Consider the following 23,056-nt stretch of genomic DNA (forward strand, 5'->3'; position numbering starts at 1 on the left):
ACCGACCTTCCCCAATCGGCTCCTGTCAGCAGAACCACCTATAACCACCTCCAACCTGGACACATAGCGCTGCCCCCTCTGCTGGCCCCGGCCTGCCCACCAGCTCACAGCTTTCCCTCCTCAGTGACCACATGCTGTCAGGGACCTGTCCCGTTGGCCACACTGCAGTCTTCACATGGTCCTATCAACTCTCAGCTACTGCAGGAAAGCCCATGTGGTCTCCCCGCCCCAGCCTCCCCTGGCCCCAGCTGTGCTCAACCACTGCCTCTCAATGTCCCACCATAGAAGAGTGAGACCTCATTCCATCCCATGCCAGTCCCTGCTTGAAGCCTCAACCCTGGCCCACCTGCACGCACGTCCACCTTGCGCCAGGACCCCACCTGGCCCACCGTGGCCCCTAGCTGCACAGCATAAGGCTTCATGCATGGCCTACAAGGAGCATTCGCCTGCGGAGATGCACCCCACGTACTCTAATGCCTCCTATCTATTCAAGACCACTTCAAAGAGCTTTTCTGGACTCTCCAAATACCCCCCTGGAACTCCCAACATAGGCACTCAGGCTGCTCAGAACACTTTATCGACTCAGGAAATCCCTCCTCAGACGCTGAGGGGATATGGAGAAGGCCAGGAATGGGCAGGGGGGCTAAGGGAGGAGGCTGCACTGTGCCCTGCGCAGGTGTGCAGGGGTTCATCGAGAGTGTCTGCAGCATTCAAGTCCCTGGCACTAGCACACAATACTTTACAGAAATGCTGCCTACCCAGTCCTGCCCCAGGTCTCCAGAGAGCGAACATCTGTCACACATAGAGTCCCCATTACTGAGTCTACACAACAGGCAGCCTGGCCAGGAACAGACAGGTTACCCACGTGCAGGAGGACGTTGCTGCCACCGCCAGCCACCTGGGCTCTCAGCTGGCTCAGCTCTGACTCTGCCGACTCCTTGGCTGCGAGGGCCTCCTGCAGGCGGCGGCTAAGAATGCCCACAGCGTTCTCATAAGCCTTATGCTTGGTCTTCATCTCCTTCTGAGCACTGCTCAGGTCTGAGCCCAGCCGCTTCATCCTCTGCTTCTGCTCTGTGATGGCCCTAGGGTGTGGCAGGCAAGACAGAGGAGTCTGAACTCACTTCCAACAAGACGCCCCAGCATCAGCACTGAGGAAGGGCCTTCCTTGCCCACCCCCAGCTCTGCCCTGGGGAGCTGCTGCACCTTCCAGGTCCAATCGCCCAGATGGGGTCGGCGTCGGCTGCCCCCATAGAGCCCGGTACTGAGCCTACTTCTGCCCTGCTCCCTTCTCAGAGCTGCTTAAAGGATCTCGTGCAGAGATATCCCTCCAAATGCTTCTAGCACTCTTCTTGAACAGCAGTAATAATCTCAACAACTCAGCTCACAAGTAATCTTCAGCTGATGAAAGCAAAGAAGTGCAGGACACAAGATCCACTGTGAAGGTTCAAGGCCCCAAAAGGCTACCTGGCATATCAGCTCTGCTTGGGGGAGAATGTGGCAATGCACTCACGTGCGTGTACACACACACACACACACACACACACACACACACACACACGGCAGCCAGCAAACCTCGACGGGATCCACTCCCAGCCTTGACTTTGAATTTTTTTTAATTTTTTTTTTTAATTTATTTATGATAGTCACAGAGAGAGGGGGGGGGGGCACAGAGACACAGGCAGAGGGAGAAGCAGGCTCCATGCCCCAGGAGCCCGACGTGGGATTCGATCCCGGGTCTCCAGGATCACGCCCTGGGCCAAAGGCCGGTGCCAAACCGCTGCGCCACCCGGGGATCCCCCAGCCTTGACTTTGGAAGCAGACTTCCTTAGCCTCCCATAAGTAGATCCTGTGTTCCTACTCCCCAGATGGTATTCAGGGTACCCCTGGCCCTCTGCTGCTGCACATCCCCAACAGAGCTCGAGGCCACCCACACCCACCCCTCCCACCCGCACACACCTCAAGGTCCGCTTACTTGGTGGCTTCCTGCTGTAGCTCCTCAATCTGCTTCTTGAGCACCTCGTTGGCCTCCGTAAGAGCAACCACCTGCTCTTTATCAAACTGCAAAGACTTCAGAAGGGAAGATAAAGTGAGGACAGCAAAGCCCTCCCTCCACAGCCTGATCCTCAGGACTGTGGCTAAACGGTGCCGTTTCAGGGTCACCCTTGAGCACAACGGCTCTGGAGATGACCCTGACAGAGATGTCTGCCCTCTGGACAAGCCATCACTTTAGAGGCCCCAAGTGCTGTAGAGACACCCGGGAAAGGCTCTGGCTGCAGCTGCGCCCACCATCCCTGAGGGACACCCTGGGCCCTTCCCAGCACCCGCTGGGTGAACAGCTGACGGCCCCAGTCTCATGCCACTTCCAGAGACGAACTTGTTCTAGGCTGTCCTCCCCGCCCTCAGCACAATAAACCCCTAGGCACACTTGGCCAAATCTCAGTCAAACACATCTCAGACCTGTAATTGTGTCTCCATCTCGTTGCGCTCCCTCTGTACCACCTGGAGGTGGCCTTCCAGGTCCACCATCTGCTGACGGATGTGGGACACCTCTTTCTGCAAGCGCACATGTTCCACCTCCGTGGACTTCTTCTCCCCTTGAAGTTTAATTAACTCTTGCCTCAGCTCCTTCAGCTCGGAGTCAAGCCTCTTCTTCGTGGCCTTCAGCTCACCAATGAGCTGGTCTTTGGAGGTGGCATCCCGCCGATAGGCCTCCACCATCACCTGGCCAACAATACACAAGCTGTAGCCAACAGGAGTGCAGGCTCCCAGAAGCTCAGTGGCTTCAACAAAAGTGCTTGCCACTTATCCGTGGCCTAATGGATTTTGGACTACAGATAACCTATTTCACCAAGTCCAGGATACCATCAATGGAGGCACTTGGCAAGTCTGGGTGATGCACACTGTATCACCTGGCGGCCTCCCCTTCCCTGGCAGGTGCACTGCCGGCTGCTGCTGGGTCCCCCCCCACTGGTATCCCAGCAACAAAATCCAGCACCACTTCTAACTCTCCCTCAGGTCAAGCTTCCTCAAAACCATGGCACTGGCCACTTTGTGTTCATTCCCTCCAACAGCCAGCACCAGTTTCTCTAACATAAAATGTGCACCCTGCCCTCTGCATGAACCAGAACTCACCTCAACACCAGATCAGGGTATAATTTTTCAAAGATACATGAACAGAAGTCAGTCTGTATAGTAGCCCGGCACACACTCTCTGACATGACAAATGGGCAGGATCCACAACACAGATGCCAACCCTACTCTGAAACTGCATCCTCACTTGAGACCTTAAAACGGGGGTGGTGGGGTGATGAGAGCAGAGCTGAGATCAGCACCTTTAAAAAAACACTGATGGGGTCTAAATGTTGCTTCCCTCTTGACCAGTTTTGTTCTAGAGAAATTATTAAACTACACAGGATTTTTTTTTTCACACTTGCCGCACAGAAAGAAAACATTTTTTTTTTTTTTTTTTTTTTTACCTTTTGTTGAAGAAACTGTTCCTTTATTTTCTGTATCTGCTTTTTCAGAGTGGCGGCCTCTTGCTGCAAGTGCTCCACCTACAAAGGACAGACAAGCACAGACACTACACTGAGGCAGCTTGTGCCCAGGCTGGGGCTGACCCTGAGTCAGAACCACCTTCAGGCTTGTAAAGACATGGAGGCCGGCCACCACTGCTGCCTCTCTATTTTTAGGGTCATCGTCTCAGCCACAGCGTAGATACCAGAGACTCCACAACACAGGCAAGACTCCAGTGGGAAAGAGTGCCCCAAACCCCATGTCTCAGCGTTTTTCAGGGGTCAGTGGGTGTCCCTCTTACTGAGTCAAGAGGAAGACCAAATTCAGCTTCATTCAGGTGGTCCCTGCAATCCCCCTAAATGACACCCCCACTGCTTCAAGACTTTCCTTTGTGTCCTGAGAAGCAACTGGCCCCAGGGCAGTGTTTGCAAAGGAAACACAGGCTCCCTGTACTTTAATTCCCAGAGAAAAATCTGCTGTTGATTTCCTTGTCCTTGATGCTCAGGGAGGGAGATCTAGAGGCAAATGATTCCTTGACACTAACTTCACTGCCTCCATCCTGTTTGTTAACGTTTGCCTACATCGGGTCATGTCACGCTGTTAGCGTAACAGCTCCCAAGAGTGTATGCTAGCTCACGTTCGTACATGCCTGGACACTCTGCTATCTCCTGCCCTTACCCATGGGCACACCACCATCTTGCTACATGTCCAGCAGGCCCCACTGCAGGCACACAGCAAAAAAAAAAAGTTCCACATAACTTTTCCCACATTTGAGCGCCACGTCCTCTGTGGACAGAAACTGGGGTTTCTTAGTAGACTATTTTCTTTGTTTTTTAAAGATTTATTTAAGATTTTGACAGAGAGCGTGAGTGCACACACGTGCGCAGTCTAGTGTCACAGGGCGGGGGTGGGGAGGGACAACGACAAGCAGACTCTTTACGAGGAGTAAAGCCTGACATAGGGTTCGACGCGGGGCACTATCCCATGACCCTGAGATCATAACTTGAGCCAAAATCAAGAGTTGGTCGCTCAACTGAGTCACCCAGGTGTCCCTTGGTAGATGACTTTCAATGCGCCAAACATGACTCGGTTTCCCAGCCCTCAGCATCTACACACCCAGCAACTAGCAGGAAGCACACAGTCTGCTGGTGTGGGTCCCTGCCAAGCCAAGCCCTAGGCCCTGGCCTGGAAGTGCTCTTCCATGTTTATAAAACAAGGTGTTCAAAGAAAGGACCCAACAATCAGCACTGGTCCTTCCTCATGATTTCCACTCATCACAGAATGACAGCAAAATGCATTACCTGGCTGGACTTAACAGCTAGCTCTTGTCTCAACTGCTCTAAAATTTGTGATGTCTCCTCGGTGCCCTCTTCCAAGAGCTTTGCTCCTCTGTCCAGCTCTTCTCTGCCACTCCTGGCTGCTTGCAGAGCCACCTCCAAGACGATCTTCTCATTTTGCAGGAAGCGGATCGTGTCGTCCCTGGAGGCAGCCTCCCCCTGCAGCTCCTCCAGCCGTGCACGCAGCTCGTCGTAATGTACTTGCAGGTCGCCGAGGGACTGCTCCCGGGTCTGCAATGTCTCCTGTGTCGAGGTGAGCTGCCTCAGGAGGTCCAGATGCTCTTGTTGTAAAACCTCAAGCTGCTGGTCTCTCTGTTGCAAAGTCAAATTCACCTGGAAAACAGAACTAGACTCAATGCAACTGCCCTTGAATGAAAACACTACACTGCTCCAAGAGTGTACTTTTCTCCCTGTTCAGGTTGGAGATCATTTGGATGGACGCTTTGGAGGCAGTCTTCTGCACATGAAGCTCTGGTGTAGAAGGATACAAGCAGAAGTCAACACCTGGCCAGCTCCGCAACAGCAGCTGGAGTGATATGACACCATAATGACTTCAACAGACACCCCAGCACGAGCACATGCAGTGGGGCCAGCCACGCAAGGAGGGCCGTGTGTGACCCCAAGGTGTCTACATGAGGCCACAGTGGGTACTTGCCTGCTCCAACTGCTGCTCCAGGGAGACAGCCAAGGCCGCCATCTTCTGTAGCTGTTCCTTCTCATCTTCAAACTCCTCCAGCCTCCGCTGCAGGTCCTGCTCCACCATTGTCTTTGCCTCTTGAATCTGCATAAAGGCAGCTTCCTGGTCCAACATGTCGGCCTGAACACAGAAAACAATTTTCTTAAAAAGCAGGATAATCTGACCACCACCACAGCAGACTGAATGGAAAAGCCTGCCACCCTGGTGAGAGGCCCTGATCCACATCATAGTCCTGGTCCTCAACCCACAAACAGAGGAGACAAGGGCCACAGGAGCCTGAGGGTGGTGATCTCTCACTGCCAAAGACAGGCCACACTTCCTGTTCCTCTGCCTATGGTACCCTCTGCTGATCCTTGGGCCTGGCCAAGGGGAGAAGCAAGCAGACAATCCAATTTTAAGGAATGGGATAAAGTGAAGAGCTGCCTCTAATGTGAGGACAGGATATAGTGTGTCCTTGCGTTGGGGATGTGATACTGGGAATGTTCTTGTTCAGTTGGTAAAACCAGAGCAGGGCTGTGAGACAAGCAGAGTATTCCTTACAATCTGATTATTATGTACATAAGATCCAACACCTAGGTGTGTTTCTCAGGGAAAAATGCTAGTTTATAACTCAAAGTTTTTTTTTAGCTCTTTGGTATGGAGCCCTTAAAGATGTCTGTTGTGCCATCATGCTCTTCTGTCACCCTTTTATCATGAGGAAACACGGGTGTGTGCAGAGAAGCTGGAGACAGGTGAGCAGCCACAGTCCCAGGACACCGACTTACCACCTCCTCAGAACACAACCACCAGGCTACATGCTGCCCAGATGCCGTGCACCATTCCTTCTCCATTCCCGACAAGCCTGTCGAGTATGTATTATTATCCTCATTTTATAAAGCAAGGGAACAAGGCTCAGAGAGGGTAAGAAATTGGATGGGTCTCATGGCTAAGGAGACCAGGTCAAAGCCACTGGGCCTCAGTACCCGGGAAATAACCTGCAGAGGTAGCTGGCCACGTCCTAACTCTCGCATGTCGTTGCTGGGGTTAAAATGGACACAAGCTGAGAGCACAGAGACAAGAAAATGCTGATTACTGTGAGGCTTTCAGAGATCCAACATGCTGCACTGCTCCTCCCGATGTGTTGTGTCGGCACCTGCCCAACCCTAGCCAAGTGCAGGTGCCTGGGCCCATTCAGATAAGCAGGACACAAGTCAGAACTGCAGTTCAGATCAGACAGAGGAGCTTCCAGTGAACCTCAGGTTGGAATCCCCAACTGTAAATCACTGCCACTTGTCCAAAAGATTTGAAGAGGCATTCGAATATATACAGAGAATGCCAATGTTTACGTACATGTGTTTGTAAACTATCCTAACCCTGACCAGTGTCAAAACAGAGCCCTAAGCCCAGGACACTACCACACAGCAGTCCCAGGACAGTGCAGCTCTCACCTCAATGCCCTGGAGCTGGACTGCAATGCGCTCCTTCTCCTTGATGGATCTGTGCTGGGTTTCCGTCAGTTGGTGGGACAGGGACACATTCTCAAGTTTCAGGTGTTCCAGGAGGCCTGCCTGGGTCATCTGTCCAACCTTCAGAGAAAAGTTCCACAAGGTAGAATGTGGCCAGGTTTCACATGCAAGTGCAGATCCGCCTACCCCTGAGGCCATGAGGGTGAGGGTCCCTACCCAGCGATGGCCCCCTAGGGAAGCTGCTCCCCAGGACCCTGCCACACAGGGCACACTGCCCACCCTCCTGTCGCCCACCTTCCTGTCACCCACCCTGATACCTGGGCCACCTGGGCCATGTGTGCCTGAGAGGGACAGGCTGGCAGCCCAGAGATCAATGGTCCATCCCTCCCAAGACTAAGCATTTTGTAGCAAGAGCTACACAAAAGTTCCCATCGAAGGTATACATGTGAGCTCTCAAAGGTGAGGAGCCTCTTCCGGTAAAGAGGCTTCTGTCTGCTTCTGGGACAGCAGGGGCTGTAATCTGCCCTCAAGATGACCTAATACATCTTATTTCCTGGCCCTCTCAGTGTGTGACTGAGATACTCACCAGACTGACCCCGGCCATTCCCAGGAAGCAATCCAGCCCAGGGTCAGACCTCAGCCATCACAGACAGGCCTCCTCTGACCCCACTGTTCCTTACATACCACACCAGCCCCAAGAGGAGGCTCAGGAAAAAGAAGCCTGAGGGCAGATGGGTCTGTGACTGGACTTTCCTGCACATCATTTCCAGATCTAATGTGAACACTTCTTGACTTGTGAGTTGCCATATGTGACCAGAAGCTGTGAACTTTGTAGTCTACATAGAAGCTACCCAGAGGGGAAAAAAAAAAAAAAAAAAAAAAAAGGCTACCCAGAGCAGGAGAAAGCCCCATTTGCAGGGATTGTGTTCTAAGGCAATGGAAGAAAAAAAGACCACCCTACTCTGTCCTGCCTCCTGAATGAGTTACCAGGAAATGAGGAAGTGTCTTCATACTCTATTCAGGAATGCTGATTCTGGGATCCAGAGGTATCTGAGAAAAGCAGTTATGGCTCTCAGATTCCACTGCCTGGTGCCTTTCCTCCACTTCTATCTTATGTCAAGACACATAAATGCAGCTTCTTTAAATATTTTATGCCTTGTATAAATGCACTGTTGCTTTAAGCTTTCATTAACTTGCACAGCAATTTTTAAGTATGCTGTAAGGATAAATGTTTATCTGTATGGTCCTTTGGCTTAAAACATATGTAACAGAAATTTAACAGTATCTCTACTTTGTGTATTTGTACACTTTAAGATTTTTTTTTTTTTATTTCTTAAAAAGAGCTTTCGGTGGAGTTAATATTTTACATCTTCTATGTAAGAAATAAAGTTTTAGGGACCCCTGGGTGGCTCAGCTGTTGGGCGCCTGCCTTCAGCTCAGGTCCTGATCCCGGTATCCAGGATCGGGTCCCACATCGGGCTCCCTGCGAGGGGCCTGCTTCTTCCTGTGTCTCTGCTTCTCCCTCTCAGTCTGTGTCTCTCATGAAAAAAAAATAAAGAGGGCAGCCGGTGGCTCAGCAGTTTAGCACCGCCTTCAGCCCAGGGCCTGATCCTGGAGACCCTGGGATCGAGTTCTGCGTCGGGCTCCCTGCATGGAGCCTTCTTCTCCCTCTGCCTGTATCTCTGCCTCTCTCTCTCTCTCTGTGTCTCTCATGAATAAATAAGTAAAGTCTGGGAAGGAAGGAAGGGAGGAAAGGAAGGGAGGGAAGGAAGGGAAGGAGGGAGGGAGGGAGGGAGGGAGGGAGGGAAGGAAGGAAGGAAGGAAGGAAGGAAGGAAGGAAGGAAGGAAGGAAAGAAGTTAGTTTTTTTTTTAAAGATTTTGTTTATTTATTCATGAGAGACACAGAAAGAGAGAGAGAGAGGCAGAGATACAGGCAGAGGGAGAAGCAGGCTCCATGCAGGGAGCCCGATGCAGGACTCGACCCCGGGTCTCCAGGATCAGGCCCTGGGCTGAAGGCGGCGCTAAACTGCTGAGCCACCCAGGCTGCCCAAGAAATAAAGTTTTAAATAACTTATAATATTTTTATCTGGACAAAAAAAAGAAAGGAAGAGAAAACAAAACACGCATAACTAAATTCAAAAAGGAAGAGAAGAGACTGACCGAGGCACCATTCGGCACCCTCTTGATCTAATTAGTCCAAAGCATCAAGATGTTGAGCAAAGTGCACTTTAGCTCCTTGCCTACTATCCCGAGCACCCCTGGAGCACAGCAGGTCCAGAGGGAGAGGCCTCAGGGAGAAGCGCAGGTGTTACCCATGGGCCTGGACAGACACAAGCTCCCCAGCTACTTGTGAGGATCAGAGGCTGACATGCCTGCACCCCCAACAAAATGCAGAGAAACAAGGGTGTTCATGTGGGAAAGCCGTGCTGACCAAGCAGGTGGAGCAAAGCTCCAACCAGGAAGCGGAAACTGGTCCCGGCCTATCAGAAACGACCCAGGAAGACAATGATCGGGGCTTGGGAGCCAGTGTGAAAGTCCTGAGACCCAGGCAGACGTGGGTCTGAGAGCTGGGTTCCAACAGTGATCAACACCCCCCCAGGGGGGGCTTGTCACAGCTATAGGCACAAGAGCTCCAGAGAGGGGATTTGAGAATTAAAAAGGTGCAAGCAGAAGCTCAAAGACTCATGTCAGAAGGCTGTGGAAGGTGGCTGCTCTGTAGGATGGGGTGTCAGCTTGATGAGTGGTCAATAGGTTTTTTAAAACCGTATCCGTAAAATCTAAAAACATAGAGACTTTTAAATTTAGGAAACAGGCATCTGCTCTACAGGAGACACACCAGGGCCATACCTGGATGTGGGCCATCTCACCCTGCAGTCTGACCCGGGCCTCCTGGGCCAGGGCAAGCTGCTGCTGGTACCACTGCCTGACATGCTGCAGAGATGAGATCTCAGCTTGGGACGCCTTCAGCTTGCTGCTCAGGGTCGTTCGTTCCAGTTGCACCTGCTGTAGCTGGTTCTGTAGGGCTGTCATCTGTTGCCGCAAGTCATGCACTGAAAGCAATCAAGTAGAGTGGCTCAGAGCACCTGCTGCACCGAGGAGAGCCTGGGGCTCTGCAAGCACACGTCAAGCAGAGTCAGTCTCTCAGCAGAGAGCGAGAAACAAAGCCACCTCTCATTCACACAGCAAAGGCAGGCACTGAACCACGGCTCCTGGGGGAAATACAGGGGTCAACTCATCAATCCAAGCCTCATATCATGTGACTTTATGTATAAAGGCATCTTATTTAATCTATGCTATTGATTCATCATCATTGAACTCATAGCCAACAGCCCCATAACTCAGACCTGAACGAAGCTCACCCAACACACGTACTTCTTTCATAAGACACACTATAGAATTCTTGCACTAAGAGCACAAAACAGTGTTAGAAGCTCATTTTAAACAGCATAACTACCTAAAAAGCATAAAGATGCAAGGGGGTGACACTAAACCCGTGGAGGGCACCTGCTCAGCGGGAAGGAGTATGCTGGGTGCATGCCCACCTTGCACAGAGTGCACCTGCGGGCAAGTGACTGAGTGTAGTACGGCTTTGGGGTTACAGACAAGTTTGAGTGAGCCAGAGAGTTCACGGTTAGGTATCCACAGATCCTGGGATCAACTGTATGCCCACAAAGCCACTGGGGGTGCTACGGCTTTGGTCCTCAGATGGCCTGAATGGTCTCATGCTGCTAATTCCAAGAAAACACTCTGTTGTGCAGATATGGTCAACTCTTAACACTGATGAGGGCAGAGGGGAGGAAAGGAGGAGGCGGGAAGTCACAGCAACCCAGATCACAGTACAAACTAAAATTGCCAAACATTCTAAAATTAAAATTATACTCAACATTTAAGAAATGCTTGAAAGAAAGAAAGAAAGAAAGAAAGAAAGAAAGAAAGAAAGAAAGAAAGAAAGAAAGAAAAGAAAGAAAACGCTTACCATTCTAAAGACCATTTCTAAAAATTAACAAACAAACAAAGATGATAGTTTAAGAGGATCCCCAATCCCTTATCAGAAATTCTTGGGGCCACATGTGTTTCAGAGCTCAGAGTGGTGGCGTCCCCAGTCCAGACCGCAGCACACATGCCCTCAGCTCCGAGTGCAGGCCTTCACACCGCACTGCAGCCACATGTGAGTGTCGGGCAGCTCTCCAGCCAAACGAGCTCTGGTCAGGTCAGGCCTTCCAACCCAGGCTTAAAAATTATTTTAGTGCTCAGAACGTTTTGTATTTTATAATTTTCTTAAGGATACTATGAAATGCTCAAAGACAAAAGTCTACAGTTGTGTTTCTTGGCAGAGTGCTTTCTTCTTTCTAGCTAAAGTATCTGTGACAGTGGTTTGTCACTTTTTCTTCTATGTCATCACATCTGAAACCTATCTCACAGCCTTGTGCGGTCCTACAGAGCCATGACCTCTGCCGTCCTTACTGTTCTGCGAGGGGGCCTCATCTACCCGGCCTGCACTGGACGATCTGAGCCCTGGGCCAACCTTCAATCTCCCTGCCCCACGCTCCTGCCCATCTTCCTCCTGTCATCCAGCACACAGATGTCGTGAGCAGGCAGCAGTCCTTTGAGCGCCTGGCAGAGTGTGCAGTATGTGCCCCAAGATGAGAAGACAGCGTGAAGAATGTGCCACAAGGATTGTCTATGCACAGCCTGCCACCAAATTGCCCTGACATTACTACTCCATAGGTGATGCCCACAGGGATCCAGCTACAGGAAAAAAATATATATCTTAAGGTAAGAAAAAAAAAAAAGGTTTACTAATTTACAACAAGTGTTGCTTTCAAATATTTTAAATAGAAGGTGCCTGGGGAGCTCAATCAGTGAAATATCTGCCTTTGATTCAGGTCATGATCTCAGGGTCCTAGGGTCGAGCCCCACATCAGGCTCCTGGCTCAGTCTGCTTCTTCCTCTGCCCCTCCCCCTGCTTGCATGCACACTTTCTTTCTCAACCAAATTAATAAGTAAATCTAAATACATAAATAACTAAAAGTATTTTAAATAGAAACTGCAATTCTGAGGAATCAGCAGGCAGCTTTAGTCCAGAACAACAACAGATTTGGAAGGCAGAGAAAGTGGAAACATTACCACCAATGATCAAGGGTCCAAAGTCCATTTCTAAGACCTAAGCCATTCTCCTTTGTTGCATGTGCAAAAACACACAGAATTCCACACACTCAACCAAAAACATTACTTAATTTAGAGAAGCGGACAACTTGTATATAAAACTGGCAGGGAATACAACCTCTCCCAGCATATTAATATAACAACAGGTCAGGACCCAGAGCAGATGAGATGAACCCCAACCCCGAACTGGGCCACAGCTTGCTGGAAACCTTTGCAAGATTAATGAACAGAAATGCAATGGCTGGGGACAGCTCACCTGTGTTGTCCTTACTGAGGATGTTTCTCTGCATCTCTTCTACTTTGGCCATGAGTCTTTGGTACTGCTCTTCTGCCACCTGTAGATCGCTGTTGGACGATGCCAGACTGGCATTCTTGGCTTCTAGCATGTTCTGCAGGTCATTCATTGCTCGTTCCAGGTCCCAGCAAGACTGCTTCAAGGTGTCCACCTCTGAACTGAGCGAGTCCTGCTTCTGCTGGCTGTTGTGGCTGTGTTCCACCTGCGCCTGCAGCCTCGTATTCAGAGCGGCGAGCTGCGCCTGTAGCTCTGCCTTCTCTTTAAGTGCCTGGAAACATCCCCAATCAGAAATTGGCTTTCAGAAAATGAGTCACTTTCACCCTGTGCATTAAGAGGGCCACAGAACGAACAAGTGAGACATAAAGGGGAAAGCACCATGTTTCCTAAGCTTTCAGCTGCTGACAGTTCCCCCAAAAGAAGGCAGGTTGTCCAAACAGCCAAAGGGGCAGGAGCAGTGACCACAGAGTCTGCCTACCTTCTGCACAGTAGCACCCGAGCTGTGCAAGCATCCGCTCCACCATAAAGTTGGAAAAATATTTGTTCAAAAATCAAGTGCATCAGTGTGCACGTGTGCACACACACAAAGAACAAGCACCAGGAGTGCTGAGGAAACCCCACAATATGCCTACAGGGAAAGGTGACCTCCTCCTACACCAGAAGGCTTTGAGGGGCTCCAGCCAGGGCACTCACGGCACCACAGGGATGCAGTCTGTACGATAGAGCAGAGAGTGAGAGGGGAGCTGGGGCCTCAACAAGCCCTAGGCCGCATGGCAGCAGAGAACATCCAAGAGATGACAGGGGAAGGACACCTACCCCTTCTGCCATCAGCACTTCCCTCCTTGGCAAAAACGAGTCTATCAGGAGTGTGGACAGGAATTCCAAAACACAAAGATGGGAAGACAGATGCACATCAACACACGTGAGAAGCAAATCAACACTGTGAAGACCAATGTCAAATTCAACAAACAGAAGAGCAAATACCCAAACAAATCGAGTTAACTGAGCATATGAAATGAGATTTTGCGATAAGTATAACTTGGGTTTTTACAGAGAGAACAGAATGGCTCACACCCGTCACAATTCACACAACTCAAGAGTAAATCAGCTTCCTAGGAGGAAAAGGTAAAGGAAGATAAAAGCAGGCAGTTTCCCACATCTTTCATGGGGTTGAATGTGCAGATAAAGCAAAAATGTGTCTGATGAGGTGACATTCTAAAGAGGAACAGTGAGAAAATCATAGACTTCCAAAATTCACCTTGAATTCTCAGTAACCACCTCCTCCGTGGACACATTTATGCACACAGAAGGTCAGCCTGTGTCCCAGGACCACATCATGCAAAAACCACATCAGGCACGAGGGGCATGCCTGGCCGAGCAAGCTACTGCCACTGTGAGCCGCACTGCTGCGCCCGGTATGTGAGCACCCGCGCTACCACACCATCCTGTGCCTGTACGTGTCCCCTGCTCTCTACACCAAATGGAGAGAGTTGGATTCAACTGAACAGATCTACCCTGATTATCAAGAAGAAAACTGAAAATTAAGGGATGGAAATGGTTTTCAGGGATATGTTAAACAGATACAGCAAAATTCACATCAGGAAAAGCATAAGCCAAGGCAAAATGTATTAAAGGGACAAAAACAACAATTCTCAATTTTACCACTCCAGAAAAGTGAAATTCACCAAAAGGGCTATTAGGCATCTATCAGCAGAGCTAGGACCACAGATACAGGGGGAAACTGAGCCATGCATGGTCAGACGGGATATGAGCGCACATCTTAGTGAGGCTGACATGACACACAAAGGGAGAGGACACAGACACCATGGCTGCTGCTCCCAGACCTGTGCACAACTAACTGCACACAACCAAGAGGCGCCCACCCCCCTTTTACAGGCACGGCCCTGCCAGCCAGCCCAAGAGCCTCTGGTACCTGACTAGCCTCTGCGGATAGTGCCTCCACTTGGCCTTCAAGCCTCATCTTGTCTTTAAGGGCCTGTAGCATGGCATCGTGGGTCTCGGCAGCAGAGCTCTCCAGGGATATGCTGGGGGAAGAGGGACAGAGCATGAGGCACCTGACGTCTCGGGATGCATACCACCCCCCTCCTCGCCTGTCCAGTGTCTCCAGGTCCCTCCCAGCACTGCTCCTCTACCCCACATGGTTTTAAATGAATAAAAGATTTAAGTGGAGCCCTAATGCTCTGACAAATCCTTCCAATAAACACCCCCATGCCACTGGAACGCCAGTCCCAGGAAGCACTGGTGAGGTTTTAGAGGCAGGTCTACACAAACACTGGAAAACAGCACATCCCGACAATGGAAATGGGTACTGATCGCCCATTTCTTATGAAGCAGCACTTGTGTGTCAGTGAACAGTTAAAGACCAAGCCCATCATCAGGAGAGGACAGGGGGCAGCTAGCAGACAGCACCCACCTGCTGCACATGCTGTCTGTCCGGCTCCGCGTCTCCCCGTTGACCTCCTGCCCCCGGTCTTGGTGCTCAGCGGCGGCAGCCTGGAGGACATCCGTGATGGAGGGGAACTGGCCCAGGGCACCAGCGGCAATCTCTTGGCCATTGACCACATAGGAGGCTTCTTGAGTGCCCACGGTGTTCATCAGAAGCCCGCACGTCCCGCGGGCAGAGACACTGCTGTGGGAGGAGCTGTCACTCTCATTCCCATCGGCCTCAGACATGTTGTCGCCCATCAGGGACACATTTTCCAGCTGGTCATCAGCCTCAGGACCCAGGCTCAGCTCAGACACCACTGACACCACGCTGCTTCGGTTCTGCTTCAGGGAGACCCTGGCAGAGTCCACAGTTGCAGCGTCTCCACCAGAACTCCCAGCACTGACGTCTTCAGTTTTATAATCAGCCAGAGACCGAATTTTGCTTGATTTGGAACTTTTTTTCCCCTTAGGGTGTGTCAGGAGCCCTAGGCTGCCCACCTTCGGGCCTCGAGGGACACTGGTGCGCAGGAAGGAATATTCCTTTGTCAGAGCCACAGCACTGGCCCGGGGCAGGGCTTCTGGGTTCAGCATGAGTTCGGGGTCAAGTGTGCTGGACAATCTCATTCTAGCTGCAGGCTGACTGGACTGAGAAAGCACAGAAATGACGCTGAAAGTGACACATAGCATTCAAACACTGCCACCCAGAATGGCAGAGAAGCTGCCCCATGCCACGGGTCCAAGCTCACGTCTTTCACCACTGTGCCTCAGCAACGTCCTAATGCTTCTACTAGAGCACGTTCCTCCTCATGACCCTACTCTTACAAGGTTTTCCCAGCAATCCTCCTATATTCACTCTTCTCATCACACTTGAAAACGTTCAAGTAGTTTTATTTCTTTAAGTTGGCTTCACACCCAGCATGGAGCCTGACATGGGGCTCATCAATTTCATGATCCTAAGATCACAATCTGAGCGGAAACCAGGAGTCAGACGCTTAGAGGCGCCCCCTCGTTGCCTTTTCAAAATGACTTTTGGAGAAACAGCCAATCCTATGCTTTTTCCATAAAGCCAGTGCAATCATAACAAGTAAGGGGACAAAGTGGGGAAAGGGAAACTAGGGAAACTCTCAAAATGATACTAGATGCGATGGGAAGAATAGATACGTAAAAATAGCTGGAAAAGGGTCAGGGTGCAGGGCAATGGACAGACTGGCTGGTGCAGATACCAGCATAGACCATAAAGCCACAGTACTTAGACTCATTGAAAAGTGAAAAGGACAAGACAGGTGGAAGACACAGAATGCAGCCCAGAAATCCGTCAAAGTACAGGTCGGGGGGGATGCCTGGGTGGCTCAGCGGTTGGACATCAGCCTTCGGCTTGGGGCATGATCCCAGGATCCGGGATCGAGTCCCGCATTGGGTTCCTTGTGAGGAGCCTGTTTCTCCCTCTGCCTACATCTCTGCCTCTCTCTGTGTCTCTCATGAATAAATAAATAAAACCTTAAAAAAAATTAAAAAAAAAGTACAGGTGGGTTTGCAGACACTAGAGGAGCTATACAACTCAGAGTGCAAGTGGTGATAGAGAAAGCAACATGAGGCAGCCAACTAGCCATCCACAAAGGGGCTCGCTCCCACTTCTCACTGGCATTCAGCACATTTCAAATGGGGTAGATTTTAAATATTTAAAAAACACATTTTAAAATACTTTTTAGGGTAGCCCTGGTGGCTCAGCTGTTTAGCGCCGCCTTCGGCCCAGGGCCTAATCCTAGAGACCTGAGATTGAGTCCCACATCAGGCTCCCTGCATGGAGCCTGCTTCTCCCTCTGCCTGTGTCTCTGCCTCTCTCTCTCTCTCTCTCTCTCTCTCATGAATAAACAAATAAAATCTTAAAAAAATAAAATAAATAAAATAAAATAAAATACTTTTTATACTACCTTATACTATTCATACAAGAAGAAAACATTGGTGAACTTACTTAGATTCCTCAAATGGGAGATCCTTTTGAAATATCAAGTAAACCTCAAAAGAAGTAACAGTAGAGATAGAAAATTTTAACTACAAATATTTAAAACTGATGTGCAGTGAAAAATATGCCAGAAAAGTAGTTAAAAGATATAATCAAACTGGGAAAAAATATTTGCAATAAATATTAAAAAGGAGTGATTTCCTATATATAGTAACATCTATGTAGCAAAAGACAGGAGAAAAATGAGCAGACTGACAAAGACACAGAAACATGCGGCGCCTGGGTGGCTCAATCACTGAACATCCAACTCGTGGTTTTGGCTCAGATCATGATCTCAGGGTTGTGAGATTGAGCCCCACGTCAGGCTCCGTACTCAGCCCAGAGTCAGCTTGAGATTCTCTCCCTCTGCCCTTCCCCCACTAAAATAAATAAATAAATCTTTAAAAAAAATACACATAAACCACTAACCCATATAAGGTGTGAAGTGCTAGGAGACATTGTTGTTCTCACCTATCACAGGACAAAAATCCAATTTTGGTTATTTTAATGCTCACAAGAATGACCGCACCAGCAGTCTCATAACTGCTAACTGGGATATCAACCAGTCCAGCTTATCCAGAATGCAACAAATACCAAACTAACAAACACATAAAACCTTTACCCAGTAATATGACATTCAAGGACTTGTCCACAAAAGCACATCAAGGCACAAAACATTTATTGCAGCACTGTTTGCAATTTCAAAAATTTGGAAACATCCAGGGGTACCTGGGTGGCTCAGTGGGTTAAGCATCTGCCTTTGGCTCAGGCTGGTGCTAGGATTGAGCCCCACATCAGGCTCTCTGCTCAATGGGGAGTCTGCTTCTCCAATCTCTCTCTCTCTCAAAGAAATAAATAAAATCTTTTTAAAAAAAAAAGTTTAATTTTAATTTTTAATCCCTTTATTTTTTTGAAGATTTTATTTATTTATTCATGAGACACACAGAGAAAGAGGCAGAGACACAGGCAGAGGGAGAAGTAGGCTCCTTGTGAGGAGCCTGATGCAAGACTTGATCCCAGGATAATGGGATCACAACCTGAGCCAAAGGCAGGCGCTCAACCACTGAGCCACCCAGGTGCCCCTTGAATCTCTTTAATTTGAAATTCTCAAGTCACAGAAAAGTTGAACAAAGTATGAAATGAACATTGAAACCCATTTGCCTAAAGTCACTTGGTATGATTAAAAAGATTGCTTTTATTAGCATGTCAACAAAAGTTTCAAACCTAAATAAAACTGATTCTAGCAGATTGGATGGATGTACTCATTAAATCCACATAACATGGCACATATTCTAACATTGTAGACCACCAGTCAGCACACACTACACCACTCATAAACAGCTGAAACCTAGAACTGACTGCTCACCTAGGTAGGGGGAAAAATTATACCCAAGAATTATACACAAATACTTGCAATCTCTGCCTTTCAAATGGTAGATCCAGGAATCAAATGTAATAGACACAAGGGAAGGCAGCCCCTATGGGGCAGGAGCCACAATCCTGCTTCAGAAGAGCAGGAACTGCAGAGAAATGATCTTCCCAGAGAAGCAAAGAGAGAGAAACCAAAAATTACTGCTTTCCACACACGAAGTTCCCCATTAACTTGTGCAAGACAGGGAGACTCACTCTTTCCTGCTGGCGCTTCACTCTGTACTGTTTGAGCTGTTCTTCCAGCCGTTTCCGAGCCTGAAGTCGGACCAGCTCCTCCTTCTCCAGGGGCAGGGAAGCCTCTATTGAACCTGTGGTGAGGAAATGACCATTTAAAAACTTATAAAGTGCCAGGGCACAGAGGACAAATCAGAACAGCATTGGCTGTTTTGTATTCAGTTGCCAATTAAATTTGAGCTTCAAACAATGTCTCGCCTTTTCATTTGAAAGAGCTATTTCCTGATAGAGACAACTGCGAGCCTACCAGCCTGCCAGGAGAAGATCCACTGGCAAAGTACAGGGTCTGTGCTCATGCTACCAGCGTGCCCTCCCTACAGGCATTCAGCTGGTAAACTGGACACGAGTCACCTGTGACTTGTAGCAACCAAAGAGGTGAATCTACAGTCAGTGCCACCGCCGAGCATTCAGAGGCTCCAGGACCCTCAGCTTCCACTTAGCTCCCTGTGTGCGCAGGACGTTGCATAGGAGCATGTGGAAAGTAGTGTCCATGGAACTGTGCCCAGGGACCACAAGCATGTGGTCAGGAGACACCAAATCTGCTCTCTTCACACAGTTACATCTGTAGATACAATCTGACCCATAGTTCATCTAAATTTCAAAGCAAAATCAAAGGTAAGCAAACAAGCAGTACTCAGACGTTACTAAGGAAAAAACTGTTCACAGTGACCCATTCAGGACTCACCTCAAAGTGAAGGCCGAGCAGGAGCTGGTTACCTCAGTTTCCTGACAGAGGCGACTCCAGTCCAGGGACCATGCTCAAGGACAGGAGGGGAAATGACAACTTTTTGGCCAAAGCAGAATTTCAAATATCTTACAACCCCAATCTTCTATTTTTGAGTAATAAAAAAGCTGAACAGTGAGCAAAAGGTACGACAGCCACAGGATTCTCAAACACACAGCAGCTGTGCACCTGAGTTTGGCCGAGGGCACAGGCAGGGTCAGCTCTCTGCTGACGAGAGCAGGGAAATGTCATAGTGTAACCACTTTACAGACAGCACCATCTCTCAATGTGGACTCTGAGAAGATAAGCAGCTGTTGTTTTAAATAATCCCTGAAACCTGAGGGGCGCCTGGGTGGCTCCATTAAGCATCCAACTCTTGGTTTTGGCTCAGGTCACAATCTCAGGGTCGTGAGGTTAAGCCAGTAGAGAGCCTGCTAAGATTCTCATGCTCCCTCTGTTCCTCCCCCCACTTGCAAGCACACACTCCTCCCAAAATAAATAAAAATCTTAAAAAAATAATAATCCTTAACACCTGAGCAACTGCCAAGAACTTCACTAGGAAGTCACCAAGTCATTACCAATGTGTGTAGTGATCACTGAAAAGGCCTGGTTCTTTTCACAAGGCTAAGGGGTCCACATGGCCAACACCTAGGGGTACATGTCCCAAGTCAGCAGGCTCAGGGCTAGGTGAATGCTTGCCAAGGGGGGTCAGCAGGGGTTAGGACTCACAGATCCCTATAGTCAAGAATCCAGACTTTTACATGACAGCTCTGGACTTCAATGTTGATAGCTAAGGTTTATTTTTTTTTTTAAAGTAAGCTCTACACCCAATGTGAGGCTCTAACTCACAACCCCGAGATCAAGAGTCACATGCTCCACCAATGAGCCAGCCAGGCACCCCTAAATTTACAGAAATTTTAAAACACAATGCAGCCGTAGTAAAATAATGCCTGTAAAGAAAGGGGCAAGCAATCCAAAAGAAAAATGGGCCAAACAAACCAACAGACAATTCACAGAAAAGAATGCCTAAATGGCCAACAGGTAGAAGATGCCCAAATTATCAGAGAAGTGCAAGCTCCAAACTAAAGTACCAAAGCAGCATCATGGCACAGCCAGTAGGCTGGTGAAACTGGAAACAGCACCTATGGGCCAGAGGGAGCCTGTGCCTTCTCAGGGTCGTTAGTGGCATGGAGAGAGGGCTATACATGTCATTGCTTCTGAGAAATAGCCCACAGAAATTCCAGCACCCACACTGTGGACACCTGTGCCAAAGCACTCTCCACAGCATTAGTCATACATGGACAAAGAGATGCAGGAACCCCTCACCCGCCCCCCGTCCCGGTCACGACAGGGGCTCCTGACCAGCCTGGAAAGAATGAATCTGGAGCTTTATCAGACAGCATGGGGCAATCTCCACATGACAACACTAAACAGGAAATATAGAATGTGATAATATAATCCTTTTTTTAAAATACAATGACCGAAGCCTGGCCATCTGCAGAGGCCTGGAAAGGATCATGTGAGAATGTGGCTTACTTGGAGGGGAGGGGAATGAGAGTCATGTGTGGTACGATCCCATTACATAAGATCACATAGGTGTGTGTATGACAAATGTGCTAGAGACAGGCCTATAAGTTTCCAGGGCTCAAGGCTGCCAGTTTGTGACCCGTTTACCTCTGGGTCCCCACACTGATGAAAATAACTCAGAAAAGAAAGTTGTTAAGGTTTAACTCCCCACCGACTGCTTGCTCACCGTCCAGCATAAAAAAAAGACATGTCGCACAGTCCTTTAAACCCAGACCTAGGGATGCCTGGGGGGCTCAGTCAGTGACAGGTCTGCCTTTGGCTTAGATCATGATCCTGGGATCGAGGCCCAGGTCAGGCTCCCTGCAAAGCAGGCTCCCTCTCCCTCTGTGTGCTCTCACCTCACTCCAAATAAATAAAAATAAAATCTTTCAAAAAAATAATAAATAAGTAAGCCCAGATCTTGAGTACCGTCCCAGGATCAACCATGAAGAAGTGTTACGTTCTCTCTAAAAAGGAGCCACTTACTAAATGCACAACCCACCACAGTGATAAAACAGTGATGACAGAGGGACGGGCAGCAAGCCGGTCAGGGCACATGCCTCTGATGGTGGTGAGCAACAAGGAACATGGGAGGAGGGGCGAGGGAGAGTGGGGAAGAGCCCGGTGGGAACAGATGCTTACACAGTTGCGTTTCTTGCATAGGAAGACTGAGTCTGAGAGACTGCAAAGCTTCTTTTCTAACACTGCCCTCAGCACTAGTCCCCTGAGACTTCCTTAGGTTGTCATGGAAACCAGCCACACCTGGAGAGGCATCAGGACCCACTGGGCTTGTGGGGGTCCCAAGAGATGACGAAGGATCTGGGATTGGCAGCATCGGCCCATTTTGACAGGTGTCGACCTTGCTGGGAACATCCAGGTCTCCATCTCTGTCTGAAGCTCTGTGCACCTCGATACCAGCACCTGAAAAGACAGCATGCTAGGGGCATCATGGTTTTAACAACTACATCAAGTTCTTCAGACACGCAGCTAAAACAGGACAGAAGGGACTTGGGGTACGTGAGCATGCGCTATCTCCATGTCCTATGAGATCCTTCACTCTGGGAGAAGAGCAGGCCTCACTCTCCTCAAGTCAGTGGGAATCATACAAGTGGCTTGGCTGCTTATCTGTGGAATCATGGTCATGGGATTTAAGTAGAAATGTTTTCTTCTCATTTAAAGGAGAGCAATGCGAAATCCTATGAAAGTCTGTTTCCAAAAAACAGCAAAAGAAAATAATTGCTACAAACACAGCTAACAACGTTCCTAACAGGAGCTGGAAACTGCTAACCAGAGCCATAGCCTCACATTGACATGGGGCAGTTCCAAAGTTGTTTCAAAGCATAAGTTTATCCTCCAAAATGAGAAATCTAAGGCAAAAAGGTACATTAGCTGATCCAAACAATTATACCAAAGCTGAGCACAGAGTCTGTGCTTCTGTCTGATGAACACTTACTAGATAAAAACCCAAGTTTAACCAGTGATGACTATATACCCACATATCCAGCTCAGTTTCACCCACTAACATCATTATACACAGATTTGTCATACGCTAACAAAACCTACGTCAAAAACAAACAAACAACAAAACCTATTACCTTGTCAAAAGAAAAAAAAGGCTTCTTATAATTAAATGATTTTTACCTTCCCTGCCCCCTCACCCCAGTGGGGGAGCCAGTTGGCAGTCAAGAACCAAGATGGTGCCAGAGGGAGGAAGGGAAGGCCCAGGAATCTCTGGGTGTGGTTCCAGAAGTTCCCAAGTATGGAAAGGCCTTAGCCTCCCACAGGGATCCCATCACTGGGATCCCTTGACGTACCCAAGAGGCATCCAGGAAATTGCCCTTTGCCGAGCAAATTTAAATGGGTTTCTGACACTCAAAATGTGAGTTCCAACCAATACAGCAACTCACTGTCACGCTTCCCTGGGAGGAAAAAGAGAATACAAACGGGGCACCACAGACTCAAAGCTGGACTCAGCCCTGACCCAACCATCTGCTCCTCTGCAAACATCCCTCCGGCTCCATGTTGGGTGAGGAGGAAAGGGAGTCTGCATTTCAGATACAAGGTAATTGGGTCAATACCACTTTCTGATGGACTTAGAGATCTGAGAGAGTTTCTACATCTTCCCATTAACATAACAAAATAATTTTTTGAACATTATTTTCCCCATTTAAAAAATGTGAAAGAGAGATCCCTGGGTGGCT

The 23,056-nt window shown here is 49.0% G+C and overlaps 1 protein-coding gene across 4 annotated transcripts in view; it reads right to left on the bottom strand.

Moving 5' to 3' along the window:
• GOLGA3 (golgin A3) overlaps positions 1-23,056 on the bottom strand; it is a 41,632-nt gene that overhangs the window by 11,475 nt on the left and 7,101 nt on the right. For 2 of the 4 annotated variants that reach the window (XM_041729474.1, XM_041729475.1), the window contains exons 3-15: positions 21,498-21,776; positions 18,527-18,639; positions 14,885-15,543; positions 14,384-14,495; positions 12,415-12,721; positions 9,840-10,042; positions 6,975-7,112; positions 5,506-5,667; positions 4,815-5,183; positions 3,477-3,554; positions 2,458-2,721; positions 1,973-2,067; positions 866-1,082 (exon numbers count right to left, since the gene is read on the bottom strand). In XM_041729474.1, the coding sequence (XP_041585408.1) occupies positions 866-1,082; positions 1,973-2,067; positions 2,458-2,721; positions 3,477-3,554; positions 4,815-5,183; positions 5,506-5,667; positions 6,975-7,112; positions 9,840-10,042; positions 12,415-12,721; positions 14,384-14,495; positions 14,885-15,543; positions 18,527-18,639; positions 21,498-21,776 (2,996 nt within the window). Of the gene's footprint in view, positions 1-865; positions 1,083-1,972; positions 2,068-2,457; positions 2,722-3,476; positions 3,555-4,814; positions 5,184-5,505; positions 5,668-6,974; positions 7,113-9,839; positions 10,043-12,414; positions 12,722-14,383; positions 14,496-14,884; positions 15,544-18,526; positions 18,640-19,250; positions 21,475-21,497; positions 21,777-23,056 lie in introns of those variants that run through there. The other 2 variants (XM_041729476.1, XM_041729477.1) reach the window with 2 other exon arrangements.

Source organism: Vulpes lagopus, chromosome 14 (assembly GCF_018345385.1).
Source record: "Vulpes lagopus strain Blue_001 chromosome 14, ASM1834538v1, whole genome shotgun sequence".
Lineage (NCBI taxonomy): Eukaryota > Metazoa > Chordata > Mammalia > Carnivora > Canidae > Vulpes > Vulpes lagopus.